This window comes from Procambarus clarkii, chromosome 34, assembly GCF_040958095.1.
Source record: "Procambarus clarkii isolate CNS0578487 chromosome 34, FALCON_Pclarkii_2.0, whole genome shotgun sequence".
NCBI lineage: Eukaryota > Metazoa > Arthropoda > Malacostraca > Decapoda > Cambaridae > Procambarus > Procambarus clarkii.
The window spans coordinates 2179296-2197287 of NC_091183.1; the positions used below are offsets into that span (position 1 = coordinate 2179296).

At 48.7% G+C, this 17992-nt stretch overlaps 1 protein-coding gene across 1 annotated transcript; it reads left to right on the top strand.

Annotated features, from left to right (window-relative positions):
* The first annotated feature begins 439 nt into the window (after positions 1-439).
* LOC138370902 (uncharacterized) lies at positions 440-934 on the top strand. The gene has a single exon (XM_069335560.1). The coding sequence runs from the start codon at positions 440-442 to the stop codon at positions 932-934; it is 495 nt and encodes a 164-aa protein (XP_069191661.1).
* The last annotated feature ends 17058 nt before the right edge of the window (positions 935-17992 follow it).

The following is a 17992-nucleotide window of genomic DNA, read 5'->3' on the forward strand; positions in this document are numbered from 1 at the left end:
GGTATGCGGGGGGGGGGGGAGATATGATTCCAAAAGAGAAGGAAAACTAATATTTTACTACTGTGACCAATTTGTTTAGTGGCTAATTGGATTGTTAGGTAAATGTGGATTATTGAAGTAATTAGCGGGTGATGGAGTCTTACCTGGAGTGAGAGCGAGGAGACCGACGACCAGGAGGAGACCACACATGCTGCCAACACCAACAGTTACCTTAAACTGTACCCGGTGATCGTCACTATCCACCTCCGACTCCACCTTACTTATGGCACTAATGTGGCCACAGGTGTGTGGATGAGGAGCCCCGGGCCTTGTGGCCACAGGTGTGTGGATGAGGAGCCCCGGGCCTTGTGGTTACAGGTGTGTGGATGAGGAGCCCCGGGCCTTGTGGTTACAGGTGTGTGGATGAGGAGCCCCGGGCCTTGTGGCCACAGGTGTGTGGATGAGGAGCAGGTGTTGGAAGTATGTAGTCTACCTGGCCAGCTGTGGCGTCTACCTGGCCAGCTGTGACGTCTACCTGGCCAGCTGTGACGTCTACCTGGCCAGCTGTGACGTCTACCTGGCCAGCTGTGACGTCTACCTGGCCAGCTGTGACGACTACCTGACCAGCTGTGACGTCTACCTGGCCAGCTGTGACGACTACCTGACCAGCTGTGACGTCTACCTAGCCAGCTGTGACGACTACCTGACCAGCTGTGACGTCTACCTGGCCAGCTGGGACGTCTACCTGGCCACCTGTGACGTCTACCTGGCCAGCTGTGACGTCTACCTGACCAGCTGTGACGTCTACCTGGCCAGCTGGGACGTCTACCTGGCCACCTGTGACGTCTACCTGGCCAGCTGTGACGTCTACTTGTGTCGGCGGCCAAACATGAAACACGCGAGATATAAAAGGTTTCCTAATACTCCAATTTTGTTCTCTAATATCTATGGTTAACAAGTGTTTGTTTCCGTTGGTTTCAGAGATGTAGTTTACCTATTTATCGATCACTAATTCTTGTGTAAACCAATAAAAACCTTCTCCGTAAACTACGACCTTCTACTTCTCCGTAAACTACCAACCACAGAGACGGGCAGACGCCAATACAGGTTTACTGCTTCCAAACGCATAAAAGCTAATTCCGTAAATTGTTTAAATAAACACTAATTACTGAACAACAAATTGGGTTGTTCCCATTGAAACAAGTTTCAATACTTGTCTGACTAGTTGTTCTCATGTGCACTATATTGTATAATCATTGTTATCACCCAATCAGCAACCCGTGCATGCGGGCTGACGGTGACTTAACGACCAGTCACAGTGGTCGTATTACTCCAGACAGTTGACATCAACTGACCCAGCGGGGAAGGCAGGAGCAAACAGCCGCACACCCTCACTCCACGACGCCTGCAGCCACACTGACTCCAGCCACCGCTCTACCGCCTTAAATTCGCACCGATCAGCTCTTCATGTTGTTGTTGCTTTACATTTAGCTGCTCAGAACGAAATGTCCATGTAGCCACGGGCTATAGTGAGCCCGTATGTCCATGTAGCCACGGGCTATAGTGAGCCCGTATGTCCATGTAGCCACGGCTATAGTGAGCCTTTAATGTCCATGTAGCCACGGGCTATAGTGAGCCCGTATGTCCATGTAGCCACGGGCTATAGTGAGCCCGTATGTCCATGTAGCCACGGTCTATAGTGAGCCCGTATGTCCATGTAGCCACGGGCTATAGTGAGCCTTTAATGTCCATGTAGCCACGGGCTATAGTGAGCTCGTTATATCCATGTAGCCACGGGCTATAGTGAGCCCATAATGACTATGTAGCCAAGGGCTATAGTGAGCCCATAATGACTATGTAGCCAAGGGCTATAGTGAGCCTGTAATGTCCATGTAGCCACGGGCTATAGTGAGCCCATAATGACTATGTAGCCAAGGGCTATAGTGAGCCTGAAATGTCCATGTAGCCACGGGCTATAGTGAGCCTGTAATGTCCATGTAGCCACGGGCTATAGTGAGCCTGTTATGTCAATGTAGCCACGGGCTATAGTGAGCCCGTAATGTTCATGTAGCCACGGGCTATAGTGAGCCCGTAATGTCCATGTAGTCATAGGCTAAAGTGAGCCCTTATTGTCCATGTAGCCACGAGTTATAGTGAGCCTGTAATGTCCATGTAGCCACGGGCTATAGTGAGCCCATAATGACTATGTAGCCAAGGGCTATAGTGAGCCTGTAATGTCCATGTAGCCACGGGCTATAGTGAGCCTGTTATGTCCATGTAGCCACGGCCTATAGTGAGTCTGTAATGTCCATGTAGCCACGGGCTATAGTGAGCCTGTTATGTCAATGTAGCCACGGGCTATAGTGAGCCCGTAATGTTCATGTAGCCATGGGCTATAGTGAGCCTGTAATGTCCATGTAGTCATAGGCTAAAGTGAGCCCTTAATGTCCATGTAGCCACGAGTTATAGTGAGCCCGTAATGTCCATGTAGCCACGGGCTATAGTGAGCCCGTAATGTCCATGTAGTCATAGGCTAAAGTGAGCCCGTAAAGTCCATGTAGCCACGGGCCTATAGTGAGCTCGTAATGTCCATGTAGCCACGGGCTATAGTGAGCTCGGAATGTGCATGTAGCCACGGGCTATAATGAGTCCATAATGTCCATGTAGCCACGGGCTATAATGAGCCCATAATGTCCATGTAGCCACGGGCTATAGTGAGCCCGTCCATGTAGCCACGAGCTATAATGAGCCCATAATGTCCATGTAGCCACGGGCTATAATGAGCCCATAATGTCCATGTAGCCATGGGCTATAGTGAGCCTGTAATGTCCATGTACCCACGGGCTATAGTGAGCCTGTAATGTCCATGTAGCCACGGGCTATAGTGAGCCGTAATGTCCATGTAGCCAAGGGCTATAGTGAGCCTGTAATGTCCATGTACCTACGGGCTATAGTCAGCCCCTAAAGTCTATGTAGCCATGGGCTATAGTGAGCCCGTAATGTTCATATAGTCACGGGCTATAATGATCCCATAATGTCCACGTAGCCACAGGCTATAGCGAGCCCATAATGTCCATGTAGCCATTGGCTATAATGTGCCCGTAATTTCTATGTAGCCACGGGCTATAGTGAGCCTGTAATGTCCATGTAGCCACGGGCTATAGTGAGCCCGTAATGACTATGTAGCCACGGGCTATAGTGAGCCCGTAATGACTATGTAGCCACGGGCTATAGTGAGCCCGTAATGTCCATGTAGCCACGGGCAATAGTGAGCCCGTAATGACTATGTAGCCACGGGCTATAGTGAGCCCGTAATGACTATGTAGCCACGGGCTATAGTGAGCATGTAATGTCCATGTAGCCACGGGCTATAGTGAGCCCGTAATGTCCATGTAGCGAAGGGCTATAGTGAGCATGTAATGTCCATGTAGCCAAGGGCTATAGTGAGCATGTAATGTCCATGTAGCCACGGGCTATAGTGAGCCCGTAATGTCCATGTAGCCACGGGCTATAGTGAGCATGTAATGTCCATGTAGCCACGGGCTATAGTGAGCATGTAATGTCCATGTAGCCACGGGCTATAGTGAGCCCGTAATGTCCATGTAGCCAAGGGCTATAGTGAGCATGTAATGTCCATGTAGCCACGGGCTATAATGAGCCAGTAATGTCCATGTAGCCACGGGCTGTAGTGAACCCGTAATGTCCATGTAGCCACGGGCTATAGTGAGCATGTAATGTCCATGTAGCCACGGGCTATAGTGAAACCGTAATGTCCATGTAGCCAAGGGCTATAGTGAGCCCGTAATGTCCATGCAGCCACGGGCTATAGTGAGCATGTAATGTCCATGTAGCCACGGGCTATTGTGAGCCCGTAATGTCTATGTAGCCACGGCTATAGTGAGCTCGTAAGGTCCATGTAGCCACGGGCTATGGTGAGCCCGTAATGTCTATGTAGCAACGGGCTATAGTGAGCCTGTAATGTCTATGTAGCCACGGCTATAGTGAGCTCGTAATGTCCATGTAGCCACGGCTATAGTGAGCTCGTAATGTCCATGTAGCCACGGGCTATAGTGAGCCCGTAATGTCCATGGAGCCACGGGCTATGGTGAACCCGTAATGTCCATGTAGCCACAGGCTATAGTGAGCCCGTAATGTCCATGTAGCCACGGGCTATAGTGAGCCCGTAATGTCCATGTAGCCACGGGCTATAGTGAGCCCGTAATGTCCATGTAGCCACAGGCTATAGTGAGCCCGTAAGGTCCATGTAGCCACGGGCTATAGTGAGCCCGTAATGTCCATGTAGCCACAGGCTATAGTGAGCCCGTAATGTCCATGTAGCCACGGGCTATAGTGAGCCCGTAATGTCCATGTAGCCACGGCTATAGTGAGCTCGTAATGTCCATGTAGCCACGAGCTATGGTGAGCCCGTAATGTTCATGTAGCCACGGACTATAGTGAGCCCGTAATGTCTATGTAGCCACGGGCTATAGTGAGCCCGTAATGTCCATGTAGCCACGAGCTATAGTGAGCACGTAATGACTATGTAGCACGGGCTATAGTGAGCTCGTAATGTCCATGTAGCCACGGGCTATAGTGAGCCCGTAATGACTATGTAGCCACGGGCTATAGTGAGCCCGTAATGACTATGTAGCCACGGGCTATAGTGAGCCCGTAATGACTATGTAGCACGGGCTATAGTGAGCCCGTAATGACTATGTAGCCACGGCTATAGTGAGCTCGTAATGTCCATGTAGCCACGGCTATAGTGAGCTCGTAATGACGATGTAGCACGGGCTATAGTCAGCCCGTAATGACTTTGTAGCCACGGGCTATAGTGAGCCCGTAATGACGATGTAGCTACGGGCTATAGAGAGCCCGTAATGACTATGTAGCCACGGGCTATAGTGAGCCCGTAATGTCCATGTAGCCACGGACTATAGTGAGCCCGTAATGTCTATGTAGCCACGGCTATAGTGAGCTCGTAATGTCCATGTAGCCACGGCTATAGTGAGCTCGTAATGTCCATGTAGCCACGGGCTATAGTGAGCCCGTAATGTCCATGGAGCCACGGGCTATGGTGAGCCCGTAATGTCCATGTAGCCACAGGCTATAGTGAGCCCGTAATGTCCATGTAGCCACGGGCTATAGTGAGCCCGTAATGTCCATGTAGCCACGGGCTATAGTGAGCCCGTAATGTCCATGTAGCCACGGGCTATAGTGAACCCGTAAGGTCCATGTAGCCACGGGCTATAGTGAGCCCGTAATGTCCATGTAGCCACAGGCTATAGTGAGCCCGTAATGTTCATGTAGCCACGGGCTATAGTGAGCCCGTAATGTCCATGTAGTCATAGGCTAAAGTGAGCCCTTAATGTCCATGTAGCCACGAGTTATAGTGAGCCCGTAATGTCCATGTAGCCACGGGCTATAGTGAGCCCGTAATGTCCATGTAGTCATAGGCTAAAGTGAGCCCGTAAAGTCCATGTAGCCACGGGCCTATAGTGAGCTCGTAATGTCCATGTAGCCACGGGCTATAGTGAGCTCGGAATGTGCATGTAGCCACGGGCTATAATGAGCCCATAATGTCCATGTAGCCACGGGCTATAATGAGCCCATAATGTCCATGTAGCCACGGGCTATAATGAGCCCATAATGTCCATGTAGCCACGAGCTATAATGAGCCCATAATGTCCATGTAGCCACGGGCAATAATGAGCCCATAATGTCCATGTAGCCACGGGCTATAGTGAGCCTGTAATGTCCATGTACCCACGGGCTATAGTGAGCCTCTAATGTCCATGTAGCCACGGGCTATAGTGAGCCGTAATGTCCATGTAGCCAAGGGCTATAGTGAGCCTGTAATGTCCATGTACCTACGGGCTATAGTCAGCCCCTAAAGTCTATGTAGCCATGGGCTATAGTGAGCCCGTAATGTTCATATAGTCACGGGCTATAATGATCCCATAATGTCCACGTAGCCACAGGCTATAGCGAGCCCATAATGTCCATGTAGCCATTGGCTATAATGTGCCCGTAATTTCTATGTAGCCACGGGCTATAGTGAGCCTGTAATGTCCATGTAGCCACGGGCTATAGTGAGCCCGTAATGACTATGTAGCCACGGGCTATAGTGAGCCCGTAATGACTATGTAGCCACGGGCTATAGTGAGCCCGTAATGTCCATGTAGCCACGGGCAATAGTGAGCCCGTAATGACTATGTAGCCACGGGCTATAGTGAGCCCGTAATGACTATGTAGCCACGGGCTATAGTGAGCATGTAATGTCCATGTAGCCACGGGCTATAGTGAGCCCGTAATGTCCATGTAGCGAAGGGCTATAGTGAGCATGTAATGTCCATGTAGCCAAGGGCTATAGTGAGCATGTAATGTCCATGTAGCCACGGGCTATAATGAGCCAGTAATGTCCATGTAGCCACGGGCTGTAGTGAACCCGTAATGTCCATGTAGCCACGGGCTATAGTGAGCATGTAATGTCCATGTAGCCACGGGCTATAGTGAAACCGTAATGTCCATGTAGCCAAGGGCTATAGTGAGCCCGTAATGTCCATGCAGCCTCGGGCTATAGTGAGCATGTAATGTCCATGTAGCCACGGGCTATTGTGAGCCCGTAATGTCTATGTAGCCACGGCTATAGTGAGCTCGTAAGGTCCATGTAGCCACGGGCTATGGTGAGCCCGTAATGTCTATGTAGCAACGGGCTATAGTGAGCCCGTAATGTCTATGTAGCCACGGCTATAGTGAGCTCGTAATGTCCATGTAGCCACGGCTATAGTGAGCTCGTAATGTCCATGTAGCCACGGGCTATAGTGAGCCCGTAATGTCCATGGAGCCACGGGCTATGGTGAACCCGTAATGTCCATGTAGCCACAGGCTATAGTGAGCCCGTAATGTCCATGTAGCCACGGGCTATAGTGAGCCCGTAATGTCCATGTAGCCACGGGCTATAGTGAGCCCGTAATGTCCATGTAGCCACAGGCTATAGTGAGCCCGTAAGGTCCATGTAGCCACGGGCTATAGTGAGCCCGTAATGTCCATGTAGCCACGAGCTATGGTGAGCCCGTAATGTTCATGTAGCCACGGACTATAGTGAGCCCGTAATGTCTATGTAGCCACGGGCTATAGTGAGCCCGTAATGTCCATGTAGCCACGAGCTATAGTGAGCACGTAATGACTATGTAGCACGGGCTATAGTGAGCCCGTAATGTCCATGTAGCCACGGGCTATAGTGAGCCCGTAATGACTATGTAGCCACGGGCTATAGTGAGCCCGTAATGACTATGTAGCCACGGGCTATAGTGAGCCCGTAATGACTATGTAGCACGGGCTATAGTGAGCCCGTAATGACTATGTAGCCACGGCTATAGTGCGCTCGTAATGTCCATGTAGCCACGGCTGTAGTGAGCTCGTAATGACGATGTAGCACGGGCTATAGTCAGCCCGTAATGACTTTGTAGCCACGGGCTATAGTGAGCCCGTAATGACGATGTAGCTACGGGCTATAGTGAGCCCGTAATGACTATGTAGCCACGGGCTATAGTGAGCCCGTAATGTCCATGTAGCCACGGGCTATAGTGAGCCCGTAATGTCTATGTAGCCACGGCTATAGTGAGCTCGTAATGTCCATGTAGCCACGGCTATAGTGAGCTCGTAATGTCCATGTAGCCACGGGCTATAGTGAGCCCGTAATGTCCATGGAGCCACGGGCTATGGTGAGCCCGTAATGTCCATGTAGCCACAGGCTATAGTGAGCCCGTAATGTCCATGTAGCCACGGGCTATAGTGAGCCCGTAATGTCCATGTAGCCACGGGCTATAGTGAGCCCGTAATGTCCATGTAGCTACGGGCTATAGTGAACCCGTAAGGTCCATGTAGCCACGGGCTATAGTGAGCCCGTAATGTCCATGTAGCCACAGGCTATAGTGAGCCCGTAATGTCCATGTAGCCACGGGCTATAGTGAGCCCGTAATGTCCATGTAGCCACGGGCTATAGTGAGCCCGTAATGTCCATGTAGCCACAGGCTATAGTGAGCCCGTAATGTCCATGTAGCCACGGGCTATAGTGAGCCCGTAATGTCCATGTAGCCACAGGCTATAGTGAGCCCGTAATGTCCATGTAGCCACGGGCTATAGTGAGCCCGTAATGTCCATGTAGCCACGGCTATAGTGAGCTCGTAATGTCCATGTAGCCACGAGCTATGGTGAGCCCGTAATGTCTATGTAGCCATGGGCTATAGTGAGCCCGTAATGTTCATGTAGCCACGGACTATAGTGAGCCCGTAATGTCTATGTAGCCACGGGCTATAGTGAGCCCGTAATGTCCATGTAGCCACGAGCTATAGTGAGCACGTAATGACTATGTAGCACGGGCTATAGTGAGCCTGTAATGACTATGTAGCCACGGGCTATAGTCAGCCCGTAATGACTATGTAGCCACGGGCTATACTGAGCCCGTAATGACTATGTAGCCCCGGGCTATAGTGAGCCTGTAATGTCCATGTAGCCACGGGCTATACTGAGCCCGTAATGACTATGTAGCACGGGCTATAGTTAGCCCGTAATGACTATGTAACCACGGGCTATAGTGAGCCCGTAATGTCCATGTAGCCACAGGCTATAGTGAGCCCGTAATGTCCATGTAGCCACAGGCTATAGTGAGCCCGTAATGTCCATGTAGCCACAGGCTATAGTGAGCCCGTAATGACTATGTAGCCACGGGCTATAGTGAGCCCGTAATGTCCATGTAGCCACAGGCTATAGTGAGCCCGTAATGTCCATGTAGCCACAGGCTATAGTGAGCCCGTAATGTCCATGTAGCCACAGGCTATAGTGAGCCCGTAATGTCCATGTAGCCACAGGCTATAGTGAGCCCGTAAGGTCCATGTAGCCACGGGCTATAGTGAGCCCGTAATGACTATGTAGCCACGGGCTATAGTGAGCCCGTAAGGTCCATGTAGCCACGGGCTATAGTGAGCCCGTAATGTCCATGTAGCCACGGGCTATAGTGAGCCGTAATGTCCATGTAGCCACGGGCTATAGTGAGCCGTAATGTCCATGTAGCCACGGGCTATAGTGAGCCCGTAATGTCCATGTAGCCACGGGCTATAGTGAGCCCGTAATGTCCATGTAGCCACGGGCTATAGTGAGCCGTAATGTCCATGTAGCCACGGGCTATAGTGAGCCGTAATGTCCATGTAGCCACGGGCTATAGTGAGCCCGTAATGTCCATGTAGCCACGGGCTATAGTGAGCCGTAATGTCCATGTAGCCACGGGCTATAGTGAGCCCGTAATGTCCATGTAGCCACGGGCTATAGTGAGCCCGTAATGACCATGTAGCCACGGGCTATAGTGAGCCCGTAATGTCCATGTAGCCACGGGCTATAGTGAGCCGTAATGTCCATGTAGCCACGGGCTATAGTGAGCCCGTAATGTCCATGTAGCCACGGGCTATAGTGAGCCCGTAATGACCATGTAGCCACGGGCTATAGTGAGCTCGTTATCAGCACTTCACCAGTTTAATCATTATATCGATCTTTCAGAATTGTTTCCCTTGATAGTTATGACCAAGGATGCAGATATACACAATATGCCAGCGAGTGGTCTCTGTTTTTTGGCAAGTCGGAACGCAGTGAATTTTCCCGCCAAAACACTACAGCTGAATTTCATTACATTCATAAAAGGGAGAGTGTAGTAAACTGCTCAGGTCCCGGCAAAATTATTCATATTCGACTACATGCAGACGAATTGAGAGAAACATTGCAAAATGAACGACGGGATAAACCACAGAGCTGATTCCCGGCCGGAGATTGTACGTCCGACGTTAAATTGGCAGGCGAGAAGTTGCTCAGTTGACGACCACATTCATGTCGCTGCTGTGGAACAACGACGCCAGATTACTAAACACACTTTGTAACATTATTAAGTGTCTACACACCATATACGTGCTCAACAATACAACATCTACTTTATTTACAATACACCATATTCTTGCTCTAAAATACACCATCTACTTGCTCTACAATGCACCATCTACTTGCTCTACAATGCACCATCTACTTGCTCTACAATACACCATCTACTTGCTCTACAATACACCATCTACTTGCTTAACAATACAACATCTACTTTATTTACAATACACCATATTCTTGCTCTAAAATACACCATCTACTTGCTCTACAATGCACCATCTACTTGCTCTACAATGCACCATCTACTTGCTCTGCTGCACACCATCTACTTGCTTAACAATACAACATCTAGTTGATCTAGAATACACCATCTACTTGCTCTACAATACTCCATCTACTTTCTCAACAATATACCATCTACTTGCTCCTAAATACACAATCTATGTGAGATTTTTTTTTTGACAATTATCAAAAGAATTAAGTCCTATTGATGTTACGTTAATCGTAACTACCTCGCAAGAGAGGCAGACCTTAAACAGCAAGAGCTGCCAGTGGCAGATATTTAATCTTAAAGCCTAAGATCATATGACCGCGGGAGCAAACCGCCAGGCGACACCACACGGGTAACACCTGTCACTTAGGTCGCTGGCTCCTCCTAGTTGACAAACTAATAAAGGGTAGCCGACGGATTCTCACCTCTTATTTATAGAAGTGTGGTGCTGTGCAATGGACTCGAGCTTTAGATACAGACTTGATATGAACATAAGCAGGCAAAGCGTTGCAGAACATAAAATGTGGGGCAGTAATATTGGAAGGTTTGACGTAAACGACCGTTTTCTATAACACAACAATTTATTCACAAAACAAGAACTAAAACTACTACACAGTGAATTTACGTTACTTTACTGGCACTCCAGTGGCACATTAAAGGACAGCTAATCAACAGCCTGATGGACCCACGGTCTCCTTATCCCGTCGTCGCTGATTGACTAATTTTTTTTTTTTTTTTTTTTACATGCAAGCATGCAAGTATAAAGCAATAAATACAATAAAAAGAATAGAATAAACAAAATAAGCAAAACAAAGAACCACCGGCCAGAAGGACCGACAGCACAGTACTAAAGCAGCAAACATCAACAGAACACAAGAGAACATAGTGTAAACAGGCGAGCAATACACAAAACACAATAACACATAAAACAAAACAAACAAACATCATAACACACAGGGAAAGCATAAGGAGAACAAATAACAAAAAAGACAAATATAAAAATACAAAATTATAAAATCATAAAATATACAACAAGCCAAGAAACAGAAACATAAGCCACACATGGCACACTAACAACACAAACAATAAACAGTAACATGCACAACTAACCACTTGCGGTGCAAGAAATAAAAGGAGAGGCACAAGCACAGAACACACTACGGCAAACATCATAGCCAGAGGGGCATATATTACATAATCAAAGGAACAGAGAAGCAGTAAATGGTACAGCTACACACAAAGTATGTTAAAACATGTAAGGAACACAATAAACAGGGACATTGAGAAAACTAAAAATAACACCGGCCTGAAGGGCGCACAAGAAATAAAACGTATAGCAGAATATACCACAGGTCCCATGCATACACTAGACACACAGCAATCACACAAACTACTCAGATTGCTCATACTTCTCCGGCCACTCCGCCGCCGGGAAACGAATACAATACGCCTCCCAAAGCAACATGATGTTATCCGGAACAGGGTGAGCATGGGCCGTACGAGGATCAGGCATCAAGTCCGGCACACCCACAACAAAACACAGAACCTGCGGAACTCAGACGGTCGAGGGGCACCACGGAACAGGCTGCACGCGGTCAACAAAGTAAAACGACAAAGGGTTATTCTTCCTATCATACGCTACGCCGGAGGCCAAGACGATTGGTAGGGGCTTTCCCCCACGGGACCGGGCAACGGGCAGCGCACTCGCAGCCTCCTTGGCAGTTCCACAGGGCTCCGCGGCAACCACCGGACGTGACACCTGCAGGGGCCCCCCACGCCGAACATCCTTCTTCAGTAACAACACAAGGTCGCGGCCCGCACCAGCACCCTCACCACCTACGTCCGTAGGAGCGACCACCCCCCACTGCGGAGAACCTTCTGCAGAAGAAAGAGCATGAGGTGAATCATATGCACAATCGTCGTCATCAGCATGCACATGGACGTCAGCAACCACCATCGACTTGGATCCAGGTGCTTCGCGGTCTACCACATCATCGCCTGAAGACCCACCGGCGTCGAAATCCCCCACATCAGCCCAAGCAGTAGAAGATCGCCGGGACCGTTTGGGCTCTGGCCGCACATCCTCAGAGCCAGAGGCTGACCCAGAACCACGGGCTTCACAAGCCGTGCGAACCGACGCCCGTCGCATGACGGCAGCAGCCTCAACCGCAGGGGGAACCGGGCTACACACAACAGGACGCTCCGCAGCCCCCCCCCAGCACCCAGCTCAGCCGAAACACCTGGCGAAGGCACAGGGCCAGATGCAGCTGCAGGAGACGAGGAAGACGAAAACGTCGACGACACGCAGAGACCATCTGGAAGACTCCCGGGAGCAGCTGTGACAGCAACAGGGGCAGGAAGATCAGCCGACGGCACCGGAACACCCGGAGGAGGAGCCGCACCATCAGGAGGACTGCTGGGTGACGCAGGGGGAGCCGCAGCAGCCAACGGGACGTCAACATCCTCGCCCACGGAATCCACCTCAACAGGGAGCGGCGGGAAATCATCCTCCTGGAACAGGTTCACAGGAGTGACAGCAGCCTCCGAGCACCCGGCAGCCTGATGTCCCAACAGGCCACACCGAAAGCAGGTACGGGGTTGCCGGGCATAGAAAACCCGGACGTAGTACCCCAGAAGCCGGACTGAAGAAGGGATGTCAGACCTCAGGCGCATCCCAAGGGTACGAATGTTCGTCCGCATACCCTTATACCTCCCTGAGGATAGCGTGTGCACCCGCACACTGACGACTGCGCCAAACTGCTGGAAGTAACGCCGGAGTAGTTGTTCGGGAAACTCCAAGGGCGCCCAGTGCACACTCACGTAGGTCAGGGCACCACTACGGTCTGTAATAGTCACAGAGCCGGCACCATCCGGCAGCGACAAGGAATGCCCCTCGTAACGGCAGAGGAAAGCACGATACACCTCCTCCCCCGCCAACTTGATAATAACCCGGTGAGCAGTTACCAGCTCAATCCCGTAGACGTCGTCGACCGGGACACGGAGCATGTCACACATGATTAGCTCAACTAAAGGATAGCTAACACGGCCCGTAAACTCCAGTCCCACAGAGTTTACTCTCAACACAGGAGGGAGAGGGACCCCCATCGCAAGCGTGCGACGTCACCACCAGCCAAGCAGCAACTGCAGGGAGGGTGGGGACACCCACACCCCCTGGCGACGAAAAACGGCAAACACCCCAAACTACCAGAGGCCGGACGACACGTCTGTACCTCACAGCAGCTCCAGGTGCACTCAGGTATCCTTATCCCGTCGTCGCTGATTGACTAATGACACTAACTGAACAAAGTGGTGCCCACTGGTGACGCAAGCTTGCAATCAATATTGTCACGGCTTCACGGTGTTCAATACTCTAATCACAAAAACTTGACTGACGCTCGCTGCCCTCAACAAGGTACCAAGTAACAAGGCGGTTAATCCAAGAATGATAACCCCTTATAAAAATCTTACGTTAACACTTGTCTCTCAGGACAATCAACAACAAAAGTTACTCTAATCGAATTTAAACAATTACTTTAACACACACGTGTCTCAACGACACTTAAATGGCAGCAATAACTAGTAAATCAATTAATTACATCAACTTGAAAGTCAAGCATTCGGTGAGTAATTCCCAATTAATTACTGAATACAACAGCCTATTAATTCAGACGAGTATTGACAAAGCCTACTGTCTCTCAACTGACAGTTCACTTCCGGTCTTACGACAAGATTACCTAAACGAGGGTAGACTACTGTACCACACAAGGTTACAACACTCCGTGTAAACAACAACATCAACACCTGGTGAATTCACTAAGTGGCGGTTACTAATTATCTTTAATTAGCTACAAGTGCTTAATCACTGTCCGCAGACAGATCTGATCAGTCCAACGAATTACAGCAGCTTAATTACAGCGCAATTGACTCTGATCATAACAGACCGTCAACCCCTTACGTTAATCAATCAATTAACGACAGCTCGTTAAATCGTTAACACTACATTAGTCTTCACTTGACAATTCCTCCACCGCGTGAACTTCACTGTGACTGTTGCCTTTACACGTCCCTACATTAATCACAACAATGTGCAACGAACAAGTGACCTCGTTAGATAAATCGTGACCCCCGGTGACGTTAACTGACTTTAATTCTCACGGAATCCTTCACAGTACACAACGCATTCCACCAAGGACAAACTTGTCTACAGTTTACACACGGTACAACACAGTACAACACAGTACATCCTTGCCACTCACGGCAAAACTTGTAAATGACTTCCCCAGTAAATTATCTACCAATAATTCACACTTTACCACAACACAACAGTAAAATTTATTACCAAGGGAAACCTCCCTGTTACCACTTTCACTGCTGAAAAAGGGAATCAAATTACAGTGATTTACATACGCACCACATAGAGAAAATAGAAGCAAATAACTCACTTTACTCTACCGTGTCTCTAGGTGTCTTCACACACGTCAAAATCACAGTTGGGCCCAACCTCAACTTGATGGCGACAAATAGGGTAAACTCACACGTCTCCAATTCCCATTCACCTCACCAGGTGGTCCCAGGGACAGAGGACAGACGGAACACTGGGGGCGACCCCAGCTTCAGAGTTTTATTACCCAAAACGGAAACAGTGTACTTACATCAATCATGCGGGCCTGCTACACTCCCACTCACTCACATACACGTCACCCACACTTCCACTGCTGCTGCTGGATGATGACGTAGACGTCCTCACTTCCTACACATGGTCAGTTGGAGCACAGGGTCCTAGACCACGGGGTTAGCTCCACACACAGAGACCAGGTGGCGCAAACACGCCGGCTTAGGCAGACCAGGATGCGCGCACAACAGCTGGGATGCGGTACCACGCCCTTCCACTTGACACTGTACCCCAGGATACGACGGTACAGAGTGTTACACGGTACACGAGACCCGAGACGGAGTCCTTCACTGTTCTCTTGGTTTCCTCAGAATTAGGAACTTTAAGGTTTCTCTCATAACACTGAAACCTTCTCTAGCATGTCTCACTGCAGTACCTTCAAGCACAGATACGATAGACGGCGGATGTCACTTTCGTAGCCCGATAATTAACGCCTCACTCAGTCCAGTTGCTCTAAGATGGCGTCCCACAATTACGCGGCTAGATGACAAGTTCACACTGTTCGGTACAAACAACTTTCCGAACTACCGGATTCTTACGGACGGCACACGGAAAGATAGCAAGATGATAGGCGTGACTTTAGTAACGTTGCAGGCGGTATTTCCCGATGCTTGGCCTAGCTCGGAAAATTACGTCCTCTCATAGCAACGTTCTAGGTAAGTATGTTTTTTCCCGCCAAGACTACGCCTGGGGTACCATGCGGTACTCCTCAGCGTCTTGACCAATCACCGTTCAGCATTCCTGAGGCCCAGGAGCCCTGGCCAATGGCGCACCTGCCCCATGACGCCAACCCCCTCTCTCACGAGGTGGACACGTGATAGGGGGGGTGGTCTACAGCCGTTAACCCCCCATACCTCCCTCTCTACACTTGACTTGTACAAAAATTTCACTGAAATCAACTCCCTCCTGTAATTTCCTTCACAGACCTGATACAGCGATCAGAATGACATCAATGGCTAGCAAATGTCATGGGCTGTCCAAGGACACCCAACACTGTGGAAAAGTTATATTCAGAAAGTTGAATCACGGTGCACATCACTGGTGCACTATGCAATTTCGTACTTAATTTAGCGCACAAGAGAGCAGGAAAAAAATGTCTCCTGACAATCTACATGCTCCTAAATACACAATCTACATGTTCAATAATTCACCACCTACTTGTTCAATAATGCACTATCTACTTGCTCAACAATACACCATCTACTTGTTCAATAATGCACTATCTACTTGCTCAACAATACTACATCTGTCTGCTATACAATACACCATCTACATGTTCTACAATATAAAATCTACTTGGTCAACAATACACCATCTATCTACTCTACACTACACATCTACTTGCTCCACAATACATCACCTATTTGCTCAACAATGCATCTTCTACTTGCCTTACAATACACCATCTGCTTTCTCAACAATACACCATTTTTCCCCTAAAATAAACCAGATACTTATGCTATAATACACAATCTATTTTCCTTCCAATACACCATCTACATTCTCAACAATACTCCAACAACTTGATCAACAATTACCATGTACTTACCCTACATAACACCATCTTCTTGGTTAACAATACAACATCTACTTGCTCCACTATACGCGATCTATATGCTCTACAATGCACAATCTATCTACTCTAGACTTCACATCTACTTGCCCTAGATTACCATCTAATTACTCTACAACACACCGTCCACTTCCTCTACAATACACAATCTACTTGCCCTACAATACACCATCTTTTTGCCCTAGAACACACTATCTACTTGCACAACAGTACACCATCTAGTTGCTCTGTAATACACCACCTACTTCCTCAACAATGCACCATCTACTTGCTCTACAATACACCATCTATTTGCCAATACACCCATGACGTCATTCCTCAGAGCAGTGCAGTAGCAGCTTTCAAGTAGGCTGCCAGTACCCAACCCGTTCTCGCAAATTTAATAAGTCAATATTGACTTATTAAATATGTGCATAGGTGACATACTAAACATAATAGATACCCTTAAAAAGCTTCATAGAAAACACCGACCTTACCTAACCTTGTTAGTATGTTAAGATAAGCATCTTATTGCTTCGTAATTCCAATTATTACCTAACCTATACTTATAATAGGTAAAGTAACAATTGTAATTACGAAGCTTTAAGATGCTTATTTTAACATACTAAGTAGGTTAGGTAAAGTCGGTGTTTTCTATGAAGCTTTTCAAGGGAAACTATTATGTTTAGTATGTCACCTATGCACGCAACTAATAAGTCAATATTGACTTATTAAATTTGCGAGAACGGGTTGCAGTACCACACAGAGCTTTACCACACAGAGCTTTACCACACAGACCTTTACCACACAGACCTTTACCACACAGACCACACACAGACACAGTAGAGCAGGACCTCAGGACCCTGATGCTCTGGGTTATATTCTATTACCACAACTGATATAGTCCAAGAAGTCAGACTGTGTATCTCTTCAGACTCAAGCAAGATCCAATCAACAAGAGAATAAACAAACACGAATTCACGAATTCAAGTACACATGTATCAGTGTGGGACAGAATTTTGTTCCCATAGCTGGAACCCACGTGTCTACTCACGCCGCCACAGCAAGCCAAGCCGCCTGCCACAGCTACACTTGTGTGTCATCAATATTCATACCTGTCCAGGGTCCTACAATCAACCAATGCTCTAGGTCAACGTTCTCAATGTAAGTTACGATATCTAGCAACATGAACATTACTTCATCAGGGAGGGAGAGAGGACAGATCCCGCGCCCACCCATTTTGAATTTCTGACGCCTGGTGGCGCCCCTGTCCACTTGCTCCAGGTGTTTTTCATCTGTACTCTTTAGATACTGTCATCGAAGCCAAGTGTCGACTCCAGCTTCTATTTCATCTACTGCTCACTGGGTGTGTTGTGGAGTTATCTGAGGCACAGTTCTAGTGACGTCATTACCGACGCCACATCGACGTCATCACTGACGTGACACCAAAGCCATTACCGACGCTACTCAAGTTGCTACTGTTCCAGTACCCATCAGGGAACCATCTGTCGACAATTCAGCATGTAACCTGTGCTCTTTCACCGTTATCACTGCAACGTCATCGCCTCCGCAATATCGCCGTTGCCTTTCC